Source organism: Neofelis nebulosa, chromosome 1, assembly GCF_028018385.1.
Source record: "Neofelis nebulosa isolate mNeoNeb1 chromosome 1, mNeoNeb1.pri, whole genome shotgun sequence".
Classification (NCBI taxonomy): Eukaryota; Metazoa; Chordata; class Mammalia; order Carnivora; family Felidae; genus Neofelis; species Neofelis nebulosa.
Genome location: NC_080782.1, coordinates 59,089,512 through 59,107,851, shown reverse-complemented (window position 1 = coordinate 59,107,851; position 18,340 = coordinate 59,089,512). Strand labels below are relative to the sequence as shown.

The following is an 18,340-nucleotide window of genomic DNA, read 5'->3' as shown; positions in this document are numbered from 1 at the left end:
CCTGGATACACTCCCAATTTCTGGGCTAGGTAATCAAGCTGACCTATTCTTTGCCAGAATCTTGTCCAAGTCTGTTTGATTTTTGGATCGCACTTACTTCTGCTATCTCAGGTGGGATGCAGGCATGGAGGAATGTTTTCTCCTGGCACCTCTCTTTTTATTAGCAATAACTACCCCCAGCCCCTGCCACAGTTCAACTCCAACCCTTTGATGATCTCACGAGGGTTTAGACTGTTCCACTGACAGCTCTAATTGTCTGCTACTGGCTGCCTGACAAATGCATCCCATTTTTAGCTGGTTCCAACCATAATGCCAGAGGCTTTTGAAAGTGGAAAACTAAATTATGAAAATAATTCTTTTGTTCAATTCCATTTCCTTATCTTAGTGCAGACCAAGATTTCTTTCATGCCTTCCAAGGCACGATTTTAAAATCGATGTGTGTTGATGACCACAAGGTACAAAGTGTTTATGATGAGAAAACAAAGCTGGGAGTACATCTCGCAGTGGGTTTTTTCCCCTCCTTTTTTTTTTTTTTTACACAACTGTTATTTATTTTAAATCATTCCTATAGCATAAGACTTTACAGAGCACCACAGGAATAAAAGGGGCCTGGTTGCCTAGGCTTCCTACTCTCTATTTTCCTAGTTCCTCATTGTTGCTGGCTTCATATCGTTTCCAGGCAGACAATTCACAGAAAAGACTCAGCTGAGACATGCTATCAGTTCGTTTCTATTTATGATTATTGATGTGTAACAATTATCACATTATCTAGATAGTGAGATCTGCTCTAGAAATTATAGTGGTGGAGTCAAGGCATTTTAGTTATTTTTGTATGCCATTATCTTGGGGAAACGCCTTCTTAGAAGTCTTGAATTAACTTCTTTTTTACTCCTAGCCTTCTCCTTCTTCTTTTTTTTTTTTTTTTTGGTCAGAGTATAATATGCTAAAATTCACATGCTTGGTGAGCTTCAACCTATGTCTTGGAGTTACATTTTGTATTTCTGAATTATGTATCTACACCAACATGCTGGAGTGTGGGCTCATTTGGGTGGTGCTATTTATTACTACTTTCAAAGCATCAGAGAAGCTTTCTCTAAAGCAAGTTTCTTTTGCCCAGATCTCCGGGGCTGCTATGGTCCACAAATATTCTGGAGTCCTTACCTCCTCTTCTGCATCTTGGCTGTGGCTCAAGGTGCCTTCTGGAAGTGTTAACTTTGGTGAGGAGGATAAAATTGAATTTTAAGGGACAAAAAGGAGAATAACAGGAAATTACTGGATTTAGGGTAGAAAAATGAAATGTTAATAGGAAACTGAACAGAGCACGGGCTTTGGAAAGATGCATTTATAGTATTAGCAAACTGTATGTAAACTATAGTGAAATGCTTATGGCCTGGTGCAAGGGCCATTCAGGACTCTTGGGCAACAGGAATTATGTTCATAATTAAGGGAAATATACCTGTAGAATCCCTGTCCAGGAACTAGGATTTAATAAGCAAGTACTTTTTTGATCAGATGTTTATGGTTTCTTTTATTTTTGAGGGGTTCTTGTATTAAGGTAATAATATAACTGTGTGAGTATATTCTATAGTATTATTCTAATTTTATCAATCAAGAAAATGAAGTTTATAAGGTTAAATAAGTTGTCTAATATGACACGGCTAGAGGGGTGCCAGGGCTGAAATAGAAGAGGGCTGAGATGATTTTTTTTCTTTTTAGTAAAACTAGGACAGAGAGAGGCTAAAGTTGCTAGCCCAATGTGACCTTGCTAGCCCAAGAGCCCTCATATTAAAAGAGCTGTCAGGAAGTGGGGCTGCACAACTTCCCAGAGAGTTCTAAGGGGTTGTAGAATTAACTGGCTGTACCATTATTCCTTACCTCCCCATCCCATCTTTGCCAGGCTCTCCCAGGGAGAAGCAGAGTCTGAGTCATGACCTGCTGATGCTTCCTCCCCAAAGTCTAAGGTGGGGGAACCAAGAGAATCATTTATAAAGCTAGGGGCTCCTGTAAGAAGTGAGAGCAGGTATTTTATTTGCTGGCTGGAAGGCTGCTTGGGCAGCGTACTTCCTGAGTTGCTTCTGGGCCTCCCCAGAATGAAGTAGGATAAAGAGAACTAAGAGAAGAATGGCATGAGAAGGATAGTTAGTGGGGTAAGGAGGCCAGAAGTGCCCCACTCAAGTTCAAGGTTCCTAGAGGCTTCATGAAAGAGGACCCAACCATCCATTCTTAATTCTCTACAGAAAGGAGCATAGAGATGAGACAGATATCCCCAAGAAGACTACGCCTGCCATCTTCACATCTGCACATACCATCGACATCTGGACCCAGACCCACCAAGAGCAAGATCTGTGATATGTAGGCAGACCGTAAGAAGTCCCCTGCCTCTTTCTCTTACCTCCAGAATCAGAAACAGTGCCTAGAAGGGAGAAGGGGATGGGATGTCTCAAAGCCAACTCTTCCCCCTGGCTCTCCTCTCTGGGTGTACAGTTCTAACTTGTCCTGGGAGGAAGGGCCAAACTTACTATATAATAAATCTAGAATTTGCTCCTAGAATATTCATAAGTCTCAAATTAGCAACTGAGAGCAAAAGTAAACACAAGAGAAACTCTATCATTGTGCAAAGAGGGGTAAAATGCCCCAGCATGACATCTTGCCCAAAGTAGGCAGTTAGCAGATGCAATTGATGGGGTTGCTGTGCAGATTAGAGATGGTCTATATAAAGTGTCTGGCTCATAAGTGCTCAATAAATTCTAGCCACTGGCATTATCTTGGCTCTAAGGTGCCAGAAATGATAAGCTATGTTATTAAGTTAATAATTGCTTTCAAAAATACTCTATTGAATGAAGTATTTCAGTGATGATCAAACAAAAGCCACTACCAGAGGTATTTTATAAAGAGAGATAAAGTAATGAAATGTTGTAAAATAATAGATTATAAAAATGATCTAAAAACCAGACAATCAACAGGTGTCTCCAGCAGGTTCTAGGTTGAAGGTGGCCAAATCCTACAGACAGATGAGGATTCTGCTCTGGGACTCGACCCATAGAGAGCAAGGGGCCCTCTGTGAACCAGAGCAAGGAGCTGCCCTCATGGGGTAGTTTCCAGGCCAACTGGGCCCATGGAAAAACCGGAGCACCTCTTCCTGCTCTGATAGGGAGGCAACCAGCCACCTTGGGGTCTGTGTGGACAGAAGGGTGCCCACCTGCTATTGAAGGGGTTGTCTCCAGGAATGATGTGGGTGCTGTCTTTGCCTGCCAAGAGCTTGATGCGGTCATAGAAGGACTTCACGGCAGGCGAGTCTGTCTGGCCCTGCTGAATGATGTCCAGGGGGTCCCGGGACCCTCGGCAGAGCAGGCTGTTCTGACAGGCAGACTGCAGGCAGCAGTCAGGGTCCAGGCAATCCACCAGGCCATCTGGAAGGGCAGAGGGAGAGCCAGGGTCAGTGCATTGCACAACACAAAGCTGCTGAGAGATGCTAACACCTTTGTCATGAACAGCATCAACCCTTCCCAAGGGCTTGAAGTGGCAGGTTTCACACGACAAGTCTAGTTTAATTCCAGTATATATGCATAGAAAATAAAAGACTGAAAGGAAATAATTGAAAATGTGGACAAATGATTATCCCCAGGTAGTAGATTAGTGTGTTTCTCTCCTTTTTCTTTATTATACTTTGCTAGGATTTCTACTTTTTCTGTTATGAGCAAGTATATTTGAGTGGTTGGAAATAAAACCAAATATTTTGCTTTTGGATAGGGCAGCACTAAAAATTACCCATAGCCAGTTCTCAGGGCCTTGTGCTAATTGGGTGCACAAATCATCAAAATGCATGGGATTCTTTAAATCTCAGTTTAATGGAGAAAAATGTTCCATCCCTGCTCCTTGTCAGACAGGGAAGGTACTGCTGACCAGTGTGAGAACTGGGTGGGTGAGTTTTGCATTTTCTGGGAAATGTGGAAAAATGGCTTTGGTTCCAGCACCAAAAAAGTAAGCTATCAGTTCACCCAATCGTTTCTGGTGCCACCTTGCTACACACCCGTAACAGTTTGAACATCCTGATTTACTAGGTCCTTGGCCCTACATCCCTTTCCTGGGCTGTTGCTTATCATTCATGTACCATTCAACAAATATTTGAGTGCCATCCATGTTCTGGAAATGCAACATGGTATGAAGAACAAAGAATGATGGGGTTGGTCCTTAAGAAGCTGACAGTACAGTGGGGAAACAGATGCGACTCATCTTTTACAACCCAGACGAGGTATGGCCACCTCTTCTAGGAAGCCTTCCTGGTGATGCCTCTAACTAGGTTATGGTACTCCCACTCTGTGTATCCCTGAATCACAGTTTCTCAAAGAATAGTACTGCATCAAAATCCCATGGGTCTCAAGGGTCTATTGCTGAGCTTCCCAGGGAGAGCCTCCAGGAACAGATCCTGGGATCTGCCTTTCACCCATGCTTGCCCAGTGATTCTAATGCACGATAAATTTTAGAAACCTTTGTTAATGCCAACTTCCTTGGGCTAGAATCAATTATCTCTGTGTGCTTGCCTTCCTGTCTGGAAAATGAGCTCTTTGAAGAGAATAACAGTGTCTTATTCATTTCTACATTCATGCCTTACTTAGTGCCAGCCACGGAATTGGGTATTCAACAAAGGTTTGTTGAATGAATAAATGACTGTTTCCCATTCTTCACACGTGTGTTAGGGCTGAGCATGGGAATGTTTCGGGTAGTGTTTGCTCCTTGGAATTCCCTATTACAATGGATTAGTTGGCCAACCCTTATTCACTCTGCTGGGAATTGACTGAACACACAGTGGAGAAGATTGGAGAATAACTTGCTTGCACCTCCCAGATTTGATAGCAAGACACTTTGGGGCCATAATTAACATCATGGAAACATGTACTCAAACCCTGGGCTGGGACTTGACAGACACTTGTACTGGAACACTGAATCAGAGGCCTGGCTGCATGCTTTAAATTTACTACAATGTAATTTTTTGGCATTACTCTTTTCATTTGGTTCTGCTAACAAAATTGAAATATGTAATTTCACCGAAGTTCCACTGTAATTTAGCAATTAATGTACAATTATTTTAATGCATTACTTTCTTTTTAGCAAACAAACAAATTAGGAGGTTGTGTGTTTTGCTTGGCTTTAAATTACTAAAACTAGCCTCTCATTTTCCACATGGGCAAATGTGGCTTCAGTGCCTCGTAACACATTTAGATTTACAGAATTTCCTAGAAATGCAGACCCAGGAGGGTGAGCAGGCGCACACACTTTAAATTTAGAGACTTTCGAAATCAAGGCTCTGAACACCTCTGCCTGATATGCTGGCTGAATCAGGTGCTCCCTAGAGCCTCACAAATCTCATACCCAAGAAATGGGGCCAGAGAATTGTATCTCAGCAGCAGGATGATGCTGGAGCACCATCACAGACCTATGTTCAGATCGTATAGTGGATCCCATAGCCGTTGGCAGAATAAGAAAAAGAAAAGAAAAAACGCATAGCATTCTGCCTTTAACATCACCTTCCGTGGACCACCTCCACCAGACAGAAGGAATCCACCATGGAATGCCTGCTTTGGATTTAAAATTATCCTGCTGAGATAGGTTGGCAGTGCTTCCTTCATTCAGCAGCTACAGAAACTTCTCAGGTGAGAAAAAACACACTGTTAGTAGCACTATAGATTTAAGGCCGCTGGCCTCTTCCCATTAGAAGTTCCATCTGTCTCTGGTGGTCTTTCCCTCCTGAAGCTGGGAACATCTCCTACCCCCTATCCGATTTACCACCCCCTCCATCTAACCAGCTTGAGAACCTCATCAGGCTCAAATAATAACGTAGGACAGTTTTTCTATTAAGCACTCAACACTTTTCTCCCCAACCCCTGCTAGTCTGCCACTCATTCTGGACTTGCAACTTCTTCCAAAGGGTGGACCTCAAATTTCCCTACTGTTTTGTCGATTCTTGGCTTTTTATTTAAGGGCCTGTCTGGCAGGAGATGTCCCATAAACACATCAGCAATCGCAGATGGCAAATGCTAAAAAAAGAAAAAAAAAGGATAGAAATGACTTCCTCCTACATGTTTGCATTGAACTGCTCCAGAGATTGTGCATTTGGGGTTCTATCGGTTATTAAGTGTGAGCATACGTTATTCCTGTAATGACCTCATCATGTTGCATGATTATGGGCTGCTGCTGCCGAGCACTTTCAGACGACACCGTGAACTTTAAATTGGCACTGCTATCTCCCAGCGGCCTGTCAGTCATGAGAGCCGCATCTTTATGCCAGCAAGCCCCTTGCATGGAGTCTGACATGGCAATCTTCAGTAAATTACCCTGTCACTGACAATCTTGCAGTTATCTTGCAAACAATCAAGCAGGCAATCAAACTGTCCTGAATTGCCAGTTCAGGACCCGAGAGGCTGCCAGCGTCTCTATTCAACAGGGGCGAGAGAGCGGCACAGCCCTCCCATGACATTGGCCGATTTCCTTCTTTCTTTATCCACCTACTTGTTTGTCTGGTGGGCTTTTACCCAGTAAGGGTGTCGAAAGAGGTGTGCAGAGACCTCAAAAAGGGCCCAATTCTGACTCAGCGTTTTGGGAAAATGACCCAGGCCTTCCTGACCAGGCCCCACAGCGGTGTCCCACGTTTGCTTAATGGGTCCTCATTTACTTCACTCTGTGAGATGTGGCCGTGGAGAATCATCTAGGTGCTTTCTGTCAGAATGCATGCTAAATCACAGCTCTGGCTATATTCCACACGTGTATGTCATATGCTAATTGCAATGGCCATTTCAGAGAAATATGGATGTGGAGAAACTTTCTGGGAACAATGTGGGAGGCATTCTTTTTACTGCTTTTGATAAAGAAAATCAGAGAGAGTCTTCCATTACAGGTCTGGCAACGTGAAACAGAAATCAGGTTGATGCTAAATTGATTCCTTTGAATTAGAATTCCTAAAGTAAAAAGCCAAAAAGTCTACACAGCATCAGAGGGAGGTTCCTGGCCTCTGGAATCAGACAGATTTGGGATTGAAGCTCATCTCCTCTAGTCCTCGGTTGTGTAAGCTTAGATAACCAGTCTTGCCAACCTTTAATTTCTTTGCCTGTAAAACTGAGTTATAATAATGCATATAGCATAGGGTGCTGTGATGGGGAATAAATGAACTGATACACACACACACACACACACACACACACACACACACACACATCAGTTCGGCATAGTTTGTGTTCAATGAACTATAACCAGAAACCCTGCAAAGTTTTCAACTTTTTCAGTTTATAAAAACCAGACATGGCGGGGCACCTGGGTGGCTCAGTTGGTTAAACGTCCAACTTTAGCTCAGGTCATGATATCACGGTTTGTTGAGCCCTGCATCAGACTCTGTGCTGATAGTTTAGAGCCTGAAGCTTGCTTCCAGTTCGGTGTCTCCCTCTCTTTCTGACCCTCTCCTGCTCATGTTCCGTCTCTGTCTCTCAAAAATGAAAAAAAAAAAAGTTAAAAAAATTAAAAACCAGACATGGTTATAAATGAAATTAATATCCCCTATTAGAGTCATTCACTGGTATTTGCTATGGGTAGGTTGAATCTTGTCAAAAATGCTATGTTTCTAAATAGCAATAGGTAAATGGACAGTATGAATAAATGCTATGGGTGGAACGAGATTTGCACATATCCTTGATTTAAATCCTCACATAACCCCACAGAGCAGAATAATATAACCCTTAAGCTGCATAGTCTGGATCAGGCTGTCTGGGTTTGACTCTCAGATCAGGTACCCAATCTGCTGACCCTGGGCTAGTAACCGCTCTGCACCTCAGTTTCCTTGTGTACAAAATGAACTGATGACAATGATGTTAGAAAGCACAGTTTGGAGGATTAAAGCAGTTATTACACATATAGTACTTAGAACAGTGCCTGGTACAGTGACTACTCTGTTAACTGTGTGTAACGCCCATTATCACGCCATCATCCACTCTATAAAGTTGGAAACTGAGGCTCTGAGAAGCTGAGTAAGTTATCCAAGTGGCTACGAAGCAGTTTTGGATAAAAAGTAGGAAAAGGCAACCAGTGAGATCATTACTCTTTGTCTTCTTCATTATCAGGAGGAGGTGATGTTTCTTTCCCAAAGGGAGTGTGAAGACAGGGCAGTGGACACCCATCAACTCTGGAAGTGTGGGTGGCCGTGAGATTTAATTACCTTTGCAGGCTTGTCTACTCCTACAGTTGGGAAAGAATCTGGTTGGTTAAAATGAGCTTCTAAAAGGAATCAACACGAGAAACGAGATACCTGGGGATTTATTCCCTGCACTGCAGGCTGCTGGGGACCACACTATTTACCTGTGAGATTCAAAGCCCCCATTCAGCTGTTTACCATTGGCACAAGGTGGCACTTGCCTTCTGGGCTGGCTACAAGTTTGCGCCAGCTGTTTCCAGCCCCTGCCTAGTTCACTCTGTTAGATTTTTAAAGGAGTTCCTTTAAAAGATTCAACCTCAAAGCCTTAACTGAACACTTACTAGTGAAGCTATGCTCAGGGGGAGGAGGCCACGGGTTAATGGAGAGGCTGCAGAGAGCCACAGTAGATACTGGGTATTTCAGAGTTGGTTGAAACATGAGCATGTTTTCTGTTTGGGGAAGGCTGCCTGAGTCTGTACATCACTCTTACAGGGAAGGGACATCTCCAGGAATGAGAGGGTGTTTATTTCATTCATTTCACTTATTTTCCTCTTTGATCTCTGTAAACTGGGCAGCTTATGGAGAATCCAGATGAAAGCATTTTGTTCAATTTTGGTGTCATTTATTCCCTGTAGCTTGGTATGCAAGTGATTCCCTTTATAACCTGCATGAACTCTCCAGCTTTCTTGGGTATTAAAGGCTTCAGAGAAACATCTAAATTTACTCTTCTTAGTTTCATTTTGTGACAGGGTGGCATGAATCAACTCCAACAACTCACTTCAGGTGTTGTGGGTAGCTCTGCTACAGTCTGCACATAGCACCTGACAGGAATGGGTTATCATCTCAGATTTTAAAATTGAGCTTCACTCTTTCCAGATTATGGTTTGGTGAGTGGCATCACCAACCACCAAATCTGCCTTCCCTACTCCTTGGGCCAAGAGGCTGGTTAAAACCTAGGCTTTGAAGAGTACCTATATTTCCATTCATCAGATGTTCAAGAATAGGCAAACTGAATCAATTATGGTAGAAAGTTAGGACTTGCAGTTACCTTAATGGGGAGGTACTGGCTGGGAAGGACACAGGAGAACCTTCTGGTTGCTGGAAAGGTTCTAGATCCTCACCTTATGCACCTGGCTATATAGGCTATATATATACATATATGTGTGTGTGTGTGTGTGTGTGTGTGTGTGTATACACACACATACATATATATATATATATATATATATATATATATATATACATACATATACATATCTATAGGATGTATACACACACACATTCATTCATCGGGATGTATATTTAAGATTATTCAATTTATGTACTTGCTAACAGACTGACTTCAGGCAAGATACCAACCTGCCTGTGCTCTGTCTTCCTTATTTGCAAAGTGGGCATGATGATACCTCACATGAGCAATGAGAGGACTAAGATAATCCACGCAAGGTACATGAACAGTTGTGAGCACCTAGCAACCTAGTATGTGCTTCAGAATCTTTTCTATTTCTTTTCTCCTTTTTGAGTCTTCTTGGCATCGTATAGGTTTGTTTAGCACACAGAGTGAGGTACTTGCCAAGTTCTCATTTCCCTAAGGAAAATACAGGGAATCCAGGTGGTGGACCCAATAAATCCTAGGGTCATTCTTGAGATCAGTTAATGATGGAGAGGTAGAAAATTAACAAAGAGTGGAGGGAAGGGGGGAGGCAACAAGTTGGGGCAAGAAGGAAGAAGCCTATGCTGTTTGGTTTTTGTGACGGAAATAAAGGAGTGGTGAGGGCTCACTGGCAAAGGCTGGAAGTGTCTGACTGGCCAGGCACATAAAGAGGTTCTTGAGTAAAAAGAAGTGAGGCAGCTGTAGGATTCTTTTTTGCCTTGGGAATTATTTTCTTTTAAGGTGAGCTCTTTCAGGACTGTGTCTAAAGTGTGTGGGGTCCCTAGCAAATATTTTTTGTCCGGGCCCCTGTCTACATAAACAGTTTGAGTTACCCAAATTGACATATCAGCACCATTCTGGCAGGCTGATCTCACATGATCTTGCAAAATTTTCCTCCAGCCAGCAGGAGCAATCTACTTGCCAATCTGTCCACTAGAATTAAGGCTGGGCAATGGGCCCTGAGATATCTCATAAATGCAAATCCCCAAATATCTCTGAGAATCTGGTCAACCTCACATGCATGGGGATGGGGTAAGGAATGAGAGAGGATCAGAAAGCACCCTGAAATGGAGAAATAGGGACCAGGGCTCAGGTGGGTCCTAGTCTGGGCTGGCGTGCTTCACCCATACAGCACTGCTGACCCTGGCCACTCCCTGCCACTGGAGGAAAACTTAGAAAATTTCAAAGGCGGGGGGCACTTCAAAGCTCAAGAACTCACTTGCCCAGAGCAGCACTGGATTCTTGGTCCAGTTAAACAAACAGCAAAGTAATATGGGCTTTAGAGTCAGAATGGTTAAACCCTGTTCTATCATTCATTAGCTATGTAACCTCTGCAAGTGAGGCAAGTGACCGACTTCCTGTGACTCAGTTTTCCCACCTATAGAATGGACTTAATAGCACCTACTTCACCAAAGAGCATGGAGATTCTATAAGATGGTGCACATGAAATGAGATGATGAAGATATTGCACTGAATACACAGGAAGAGTTCAACTAGTGGAGGCTATTCTTCATAATATTTTCTGCACTCCACCAGGGAAGGTACTGTTCCATTTGCATTTTACCCAATGCCTGCTGACAAGTTGGAAGTGAGGGATAATTGAAAGTATTCTGGCTTGATGTAACTAAAAAGTGAAAGGAGCAGGCAAGGCTGACTTGATTTAACCTGGCAATATGAGATTAGTTCTTCATTGCCTCTGTTAGGTCTCCCACATTGCCAACCTTTTAAAGCAATAGATTGGCTGACAGGGTGCTCATTTGGAAGGTTTCACCTGCCATTAATACCCCAGCTGCCTGATGGACCATCGTTACACAGCCATCCCCTCCCTCCCAACCAGAGCAACCGCCATTCTTAAATATTGCAAGAAGTGGGATTGTATTTGTGCTGCTTCTGGAAGTCCTGTTGGAAGTTTTCCTCTCTCCTCTTGCCAACTCTTTTTTGACAGTCCCTGAGTTCCAAGGCCAGAGATCCTTGCTCCAAAGCACCTTTCGCTTTTCTTACACTTAGCAATGGAAGATCAATCATGTCTGACCAGAGATCTGGCAGAATGGAGGCCCACTGAGAGTTGCTTTTCTTGGTTTCCTACTCTTCAGGACATGTGTGAAAAAGAAAGCAAAGGCTGCTTAGGAAAACCCAGGCACTGATACTGAAGACAGGGATATAATCTAGATAAGACCACTTTTTAATGGGACTCTAGCTTACCAGGAAGCTACTGGGGCATCTGGTCAACCCCTTACGTATGGGGTTAGGGGTAAGGGTTGGTAGAAATTTTGTGACAATGAGCTTGTAGTGTGTATCCAGTTTTTCTTTTTTCTTTTGAGTGTTTATCAAAAGTAAACAAATGGAAAACAAAAACAAAAACAAGCACCATCAATAAAAACCTTTAAAACCAATTCTTCTTAAAATATAACCAGCACTGGAATCACCCGGGACCTTGTTAAAATGTAGATTCTAATTCTCTGGTCCTACAGTGGTCTGCATTCCTTACGTTTCCAGGTAACACTGATGCTGCTGTTCTGAGCCCTGACTTCCAGAAGTCAGGCTCTAAACCACTGTTGGTCAAGGCATGCTTCCTGACCTCCTGCCCTGGAATCACCTCAGTGATTTTAAAATGCTGATTCTTGCTGTCACCCAGGCCTACTGAATTTCTGAGCATGGAAATGGAAAATTGGCATTTTAAAGAAGATTCCCAGGTCATTCTTTTTCCGACTAAATCTCAAGAACCCCTGCTCTGAGTTATTGAGAACGTCCCACAAATATCCATAGCAGTATATCTGACTCTGAGAGACTAAAGTGGTTTTCCAAACTGGGGGATGTTAATGGGGGTTCCCTGAAACATAGAAGCAGAGGTGACACTGGAGGATACAACTTGGGAAATGTTGGTGAAGCAGGTAAGCTAGTTTTTTTTTTTTTTTTTTACAGCAGGACTTCTCAGAGCCTTTGACATGTGAATATGCATCATGAATCTTTAATATTGCAATGGAACATGAAGCATTTCCTGACCATGGACCCCTTTTGGCCCAGAGCATCTCCCCACAATAGTCTAGTGCAATACAGGTTGGGAAGCACTTCATGGACACAGAGCTCCAGGTTTGGGAGCTCTGTCCTTGGAAGGATGAGCCACACCTTCATCTACTCAATACTCACAAGTGGTAGCCCTATCTTTGAATGACCTTTTCACAAAATGCACACTTTGGGATGATTAGGTGCAACACACAGCACATCATCACTACTAGCACATTAGCTCAGAGTCCCTGTCCTTGGGCTTCTAGTGCCCCCCCCAAAGCCAGTGTATTTCAGCAAAAAGACCCTATATTACATGACACAACCTGGGGGGGTCAGTAGGATGAGGAAGCATTAATGGCAACCACGTCTAATCAGAGCTAATGGTTGGCACTTATGAAAAGCTTACTGGGATGGGGGGCATCTGGATGGTTCGATCGGTTCAGTGTCTGACTGTCGATTTTGGCTCAGGTCATGATCTCAAGGTTCATGGGTTTGAACCGCACATTGGGCTTGGTGTTGGCAGTGTGGAGCCTGCTTGGGATTCTCTCCCTCTCCCTCTCTCTCCTCGCCTTCCCCACTCATGCATTCTCTCTCAAAATAAATAAGTAAACATTAAAATAAAAAAAGAAAATCTTACTGTCTTACTGGGTCTTAGGCACCATGCTAAGTGCCCTATACTCATCCCCTCATTAAATCACCACCAGATTTTCAGGCATCATTAGCACCACTGTTTACAGATGAGGAACTGGAGATTTAGAAAGAAAATAACTTGCAGAAGACCACACAGCTTCTTGCATGTTGGGGCTGGGTTTGACCCAGTTTGTAGCACTCTGAAGCCAAGTCCTACATGGATCTGCAACATAAGGTCTGTTACAGTAGAATGTTCCAAATGGCTAACACACAGGAGTCATTGTGCCCACCACTATGACATGTTATTATCTGCACTAAGCTCTTTTACCTAAGGTAGGACTATGCCAATCAGAAGAGGAACAATTTAAATACATACTGGAGGGAGATTTACCTTTTGAAAATCTGGGATGCCAAGCGTTTTAGCCAGCCCTCTGCCCTCGCTCCCTCTTCTGATAGGTGGACCACCACAGGCTGTTCCTCTGCCAGCCGCTTAAGCTCCTCTGTGCTTTGGCAGCCTGCACCTTCCACCTTTTCCAGCCATCATCCCATATGCTCATAAGAACACTTTGAGGTGGCTTCTATGATGTCCATTTTGCGGATGAAGAAATTGAGGCTTGGAGAGGTTAAGAGCCTTGTCCATAATCACACAACTAGTAAATGATGGAGGAGTGATTCACCCTCTGGCTGTCCACCTCCAATGGCTTCTATCCTCAATTCTTCATAGGAGGCTATGAGTAGTCATGGCCTTATAAAGGTATCCGGTGAGTATTGTAGGACATGGGGAACAAAATGCTGAGGCTTCAGAAAACATCTTCATTTTCTAGTTGTTCTTTCTCTCAGCCTGCTCTCTTTTTCCTTCCCCACCTTTTCCTCCCTCTGCTGCTTCTCCTCAACCCAAACAGAGCCTCTAGGAATAATGATCTCACTTGATGAGAACTGGCCCACCTTGGACGTTCCCTGACAGGCCTCTCTGGCACAGTCTCACCCTTGTTAGCCTAGGGCCATGTTTTTTATACCTGGGGGATTTCTATCCTGGCTGCTGCTATCTCCCCACTTTTCTGTTACAAAAACTACTGGCAACAGAGAGCAAGGGTCTCTGATCTCAGCCACCGATGTCCCCAAATATTCACCCTCTGCCTGCTGTTCCTGGCCTCTTTCAGTCCAGTTATTCCTCCCTCCCCTGTGCCCCTCATCAACCTTGCTTTTAAAGAGCCCAATGACAGGTCAGACAGAAGCCAGCCCAGCAGGGGGTGGCGGGCTGGTGGGGTGGCAGACAATGACCTGCTGGGCCCCTCAGAAAGAAAAGGGGCTGTCACCACGGGCAACACCTTTGAGCAACAAGCTGGAACAGTTACTTTCTGTCTGAGGAGAGACCCCGTCTCCTGGGGGAAGGTGGGGGACTGTCCCCCCCACCCCTCCTTGAGCTGAGAGAATTAGCAGAGGGCAGGATATCTGTCCTTTTGCTGCATGAAGAAGTTACCCCCAGACTGCCAATTAGGAGAAGGGAGCAGACTCAGCTATTATACAAGCTTCCTGCTGGATTAAGGAAATCTGAAGTACTAATTCCTACACATGACTATTGCCATGGTCCATGTACTATGCTTAGCAGTCCCTGGATATCTCCTGGTTTCATTTCCACTTCCACTCTAGGGGCAGGCGTAGGGGCTAGGAGCCAGTATTGTACTCCCAATTAACATCACAGGAGCTGGAGGTTTGCAACTTATTGGCTGTGTGGCCTTGGGCTAATTAGCTTACCTCTCTGAGCCTTAGTTTTCTTATCAGTAAAGTGGAAATAATAACAACAACAACAACAACAACAATAATAATAGTTTAACAGGGCCTTTGTCAAAGATTAAATAGACCTTGTGCAAAGGCATTTAGTGTATAGCAACAATCTGTTTACTCTGGCTTTATAGATGGAGAACCCAGTCCTAGAGAGGTTAGGTTACTAGAAAGGGTTGGGCAGCTGCTCTTGACTGGTAGAGGTAGGATTCACACACAGGTGGCCCAGCCTCAAATATGCTGATCACTCTCACTACTTTACTCGTCACCAAGCTGGCCATGGTTTGTAAAGTCCGGCTTCGCTCAACAGTGATTCTTGGCAGCCCCTGCCTTTCCTCTTGTCTCAGAAGAGGACTATGGAGCTTGTATACCTACTGCTACCATCCCACAGAAGGTCCATGTGCAGGGTGAGCCAAGTTGAAAATAGAGATGAAGAGAAGTATAACTGTGTGTTCACGTCTTACTGAAAATAAATCATATATCTTACATTTAGATTTTCTTTGCATTAATAAAATGGTATGAATGGTAGGTAGTGATTTGGATGTCATTGTATGGGTGTATTTTTAATCCTAAAATGAAATGTATTCATACTAAAGTAATGTATTGCATTAAAGACAAGTGCTGTGTATCCTAGAGTCTTCTCATTAAAACCTCCATTCATTCAATTCATTTAATAATTAGTTGACCAAGACAGAGAGGGACCCTGTATAGTTAGGAACCTAGATTCTAGAAGGGAAACAATTAACAGATAAATGTATATAGTCTTAAAATATTTTTTTAATGTTTATTTATTTTTGAGAGAGAGACAGAGTGTGATTGGGGAGAGGCAGAGAGAGAGAGGGAGACACAGAATCTGAAGCAGGCTCCAGGCTCTGAGCTGTTAGCACAGAGCCCGATGTGGGGCTTGAACCCATGAACTATGAGATCATGACCTGAGCCAAAGTTGGATGCTTAACCAACTGAGCCACTCAGGAGCCCCTAAAAAGTTTTTTTTAATGTTTATTTTTGAGAGAGAGAGAGAGAGAGAGAGAGAGAGAGAGAGAGAGGCAGAATCTGAAGCAGGCTCCAGGCTCTGAGCTGTCAGCACAGAGCCTGATGCGGGGCTCAAACTCACAAACCATGAGATCATGACCTGAGCCGAAGTCAGACGCTTAACTGACTGAGTCACCCAGGCGCCCCAGGGGTTTACTACTTTAGATACAAGGCTTTCCAGAAGTGTTTGGGGAGACACCTGAAATGAGGAAACAAGTCATGGAAACCTTTGGAGGAAGAGCATTCTGGGCAGAAGAAACAGCAAGTACAAAGGCCCAGGGTGGCAATGTATCATCAGAATAGAAACAACAAGATGGTGGATGTTGGGCGGGATAAGGGAGAAGAGTAGACAGAAGATGTAAGTGCTGAGTAGAAGCAAGAGCTCACTAACGCAGAGCAATGGAAGCCATTGTTGCGACCTGGACGCCATTCTGTGGGAGATATAATGCTCAGGGAAGGTTTGCATGGGGGCATGATGTGATCTGACTTTTAAAAGGATTCTTCTTTTTTTCAGACAGCCAGGAAGATGATGGGAATACAGACTGAGCATGCCTACCAAAAGCAGTTGACCATCTTTCAAAACAAGAAGAAGGTCCTGCTGGAAGAAATTGGCAAGGAGAAGCTCCTGCAATACTACAAAAACATTAGTCTGGGCTTTCAGACACCCAAGGAAACCACTGAGAGCACCTATATTGATAAGAAATGCCCCTTTACTGGTAATGTGTCCATCCGAGGGTAGATTCTGTGTGGTGTGGAGCCCAAGATGAAGATGCAGAGGACCACTGTCACCTGCGACTACTACCTCCACTACATCTGAAAATACAACCGATTCAAGAAATGCTGCAAGAACATGTCTGTGCCTCTGTCCCTCTGCTTCTGGGATGTCCAGATCAGTGACACTGTCACTGTGGGTGAGTGCTGGCCCTTGAGCAACACTGTGCACTTTAAGGTGCACGAGGTCACCAAGGCCACCAGCACCAAGAAGCAATTCCAGAAGTTCTATGACTTGACATCTGCCCATACCCCAAGAAAATAAAGTTATCTTCCCAGTCTTGGGCCTAGCTAAAAAAATAAAAATAAAAGGATTCTTCTGACTGCTTTGTGTGGAATAGCCTGGAAGTTGGAAGACCAATAGTCCATCCTAGTGAAATTGGTGGCATGATCTGGGTTGAGGTGGAAAGATATTACAAAACCATGACCTTGATGGTTGTGAATAAATGGAGGGCCAGACAAGGGTGCATGCCCAGATCTGTGCAGCAACATTCATAGACAAAGGTGGCACATGAGAAATTCAGGAATGACCACTGCAGCAGACCACATGATAGTTGGGAAGTGACAGCAGTGGTGTTGGACACCAAAGGGTGCTTCGAGTGATGGGCGCCAGTGGGCTGGAAGTTTCTCCCTGGATCTGCTCTCCCTGAGCCATGTGTTTTATGAGCGAGCATAGCAGAAGTAAGAGTAGGGGAAGCTGGCCCCAGTGACTTCAGTGTCCCTTTCTCTATGGATTCCCCTTTCCCTTGCCTCTCTTCTCCCAGAACTCAGCAGCCTTGGACTCTTTGGAGAACCTAATATACAACTACTTTCAGAAGAAGGGTCTGGGAGGAGCACAAGCAAGACATTTAGAATTAGGAGAACTGGGCTCCAATCCCAGCGCTTCGCTGTTGACTTTGGGCAAACTACTCTCTAGCTCCTCAGTTTCTTTGTTGGCTAAATGCAATCCTCCATTGTTAAATGTCGGCAACTGATTCAAAGATGTTTTGTAGGCCAGATATTATCTGAGTGAGCTATCCAGATCACTGGGTTGTGATCTCTGAGGGAAAATACCATTCATTGTAGCATGAGTGGGTGTGGGATTGAGGAGGATACTTTAGAACAGGGACCAAATAATGGATTTCTGATTTTGGAATGTTATGTATTACTTGACATGATGGGCTTTTGGTTGGGAACAGTGTGTGTGTGTGTGTGGTTAGAGGATCTGAAGTCACATTACACAGGGAGATACTAATAATTAGACCTGTCATTTCAATAAATGGCATTCAGGCACTTTCTATAAACTTTCTAGTCAAACCTCACAAAATGTCTGCGAGGTTGGTGTTGCTGTTCCTAGTTTACAGATGAGGAAACAGAGGTTTGGATGGGTTACGTGCTTTGCTCAAGGAAGTAAAACCAGTAAGAACTGGAGCCAAAACTTACACAAGTCTGCTTGACCCAAGAGCCTGTGGACCCTGGCAGAAAAGGGCACAACATTGACTCTGTGCCTGAGGGGGAGTGGGAGAAGCTCCAGGAAGTCACAAAGGTAAGAGACCAGGGCCAGCTACCACATACCCTCTCCTAGCATGCTCTCCCCACATCTGTCCTTTATTCCAGTGCTCTTAAAAATGGTGACAGATCCTGGGAAGTTGGGGCCCTGAGCCCCTCTCCATAGTCCCATCTCTGTGGCAGGTGAGTACAGTGATGAACCCAGGGTCCATATGCCAATCAAGTTGCCACTGCCTTGGGATGCAGAACTTTTTGGCCTGTACTCCCCATCAGGTGACCCAGGGATGCCACACTTGGAGGAA

The 18,340-nt window shown here is 44.0% G+C and overlaps 1 protein-coding gene and 1 pseudogene across 24 annotated transcripts in view; one reads left to right on the top strand and one right to left on the bottom strand.

Annotated features, from left to right (window-relative positions):
• Positions 1 to 18,340, bottom strand: part of TENM2 (teneurin transmembrane protein 2) — a 1,977,383-nt gene that overhangs the window by 85,520 nt on the left and 1,873,523 nt on the right. For all 24 annotated transcript variants that reach the window (XM_058722697.1, XM_058722719.1, XM_058722713.1 and 21 more), the window contains one exon: positions 3,200 to 3,410. In XM_058722697.1, the coding sequence (XP_058578680.1) occupies positions 3,200 to 3,410 (211 nt within the window). The remainder of the gene's footprint in view (positions 1 to 3,199; positions 3,411 to 18,340) is intronic.
• On the top strand, positions 16,138 to 16,867 carry LOC131507706 (small ribosomal subunit protein uS17-like; annotated as a pseudogene).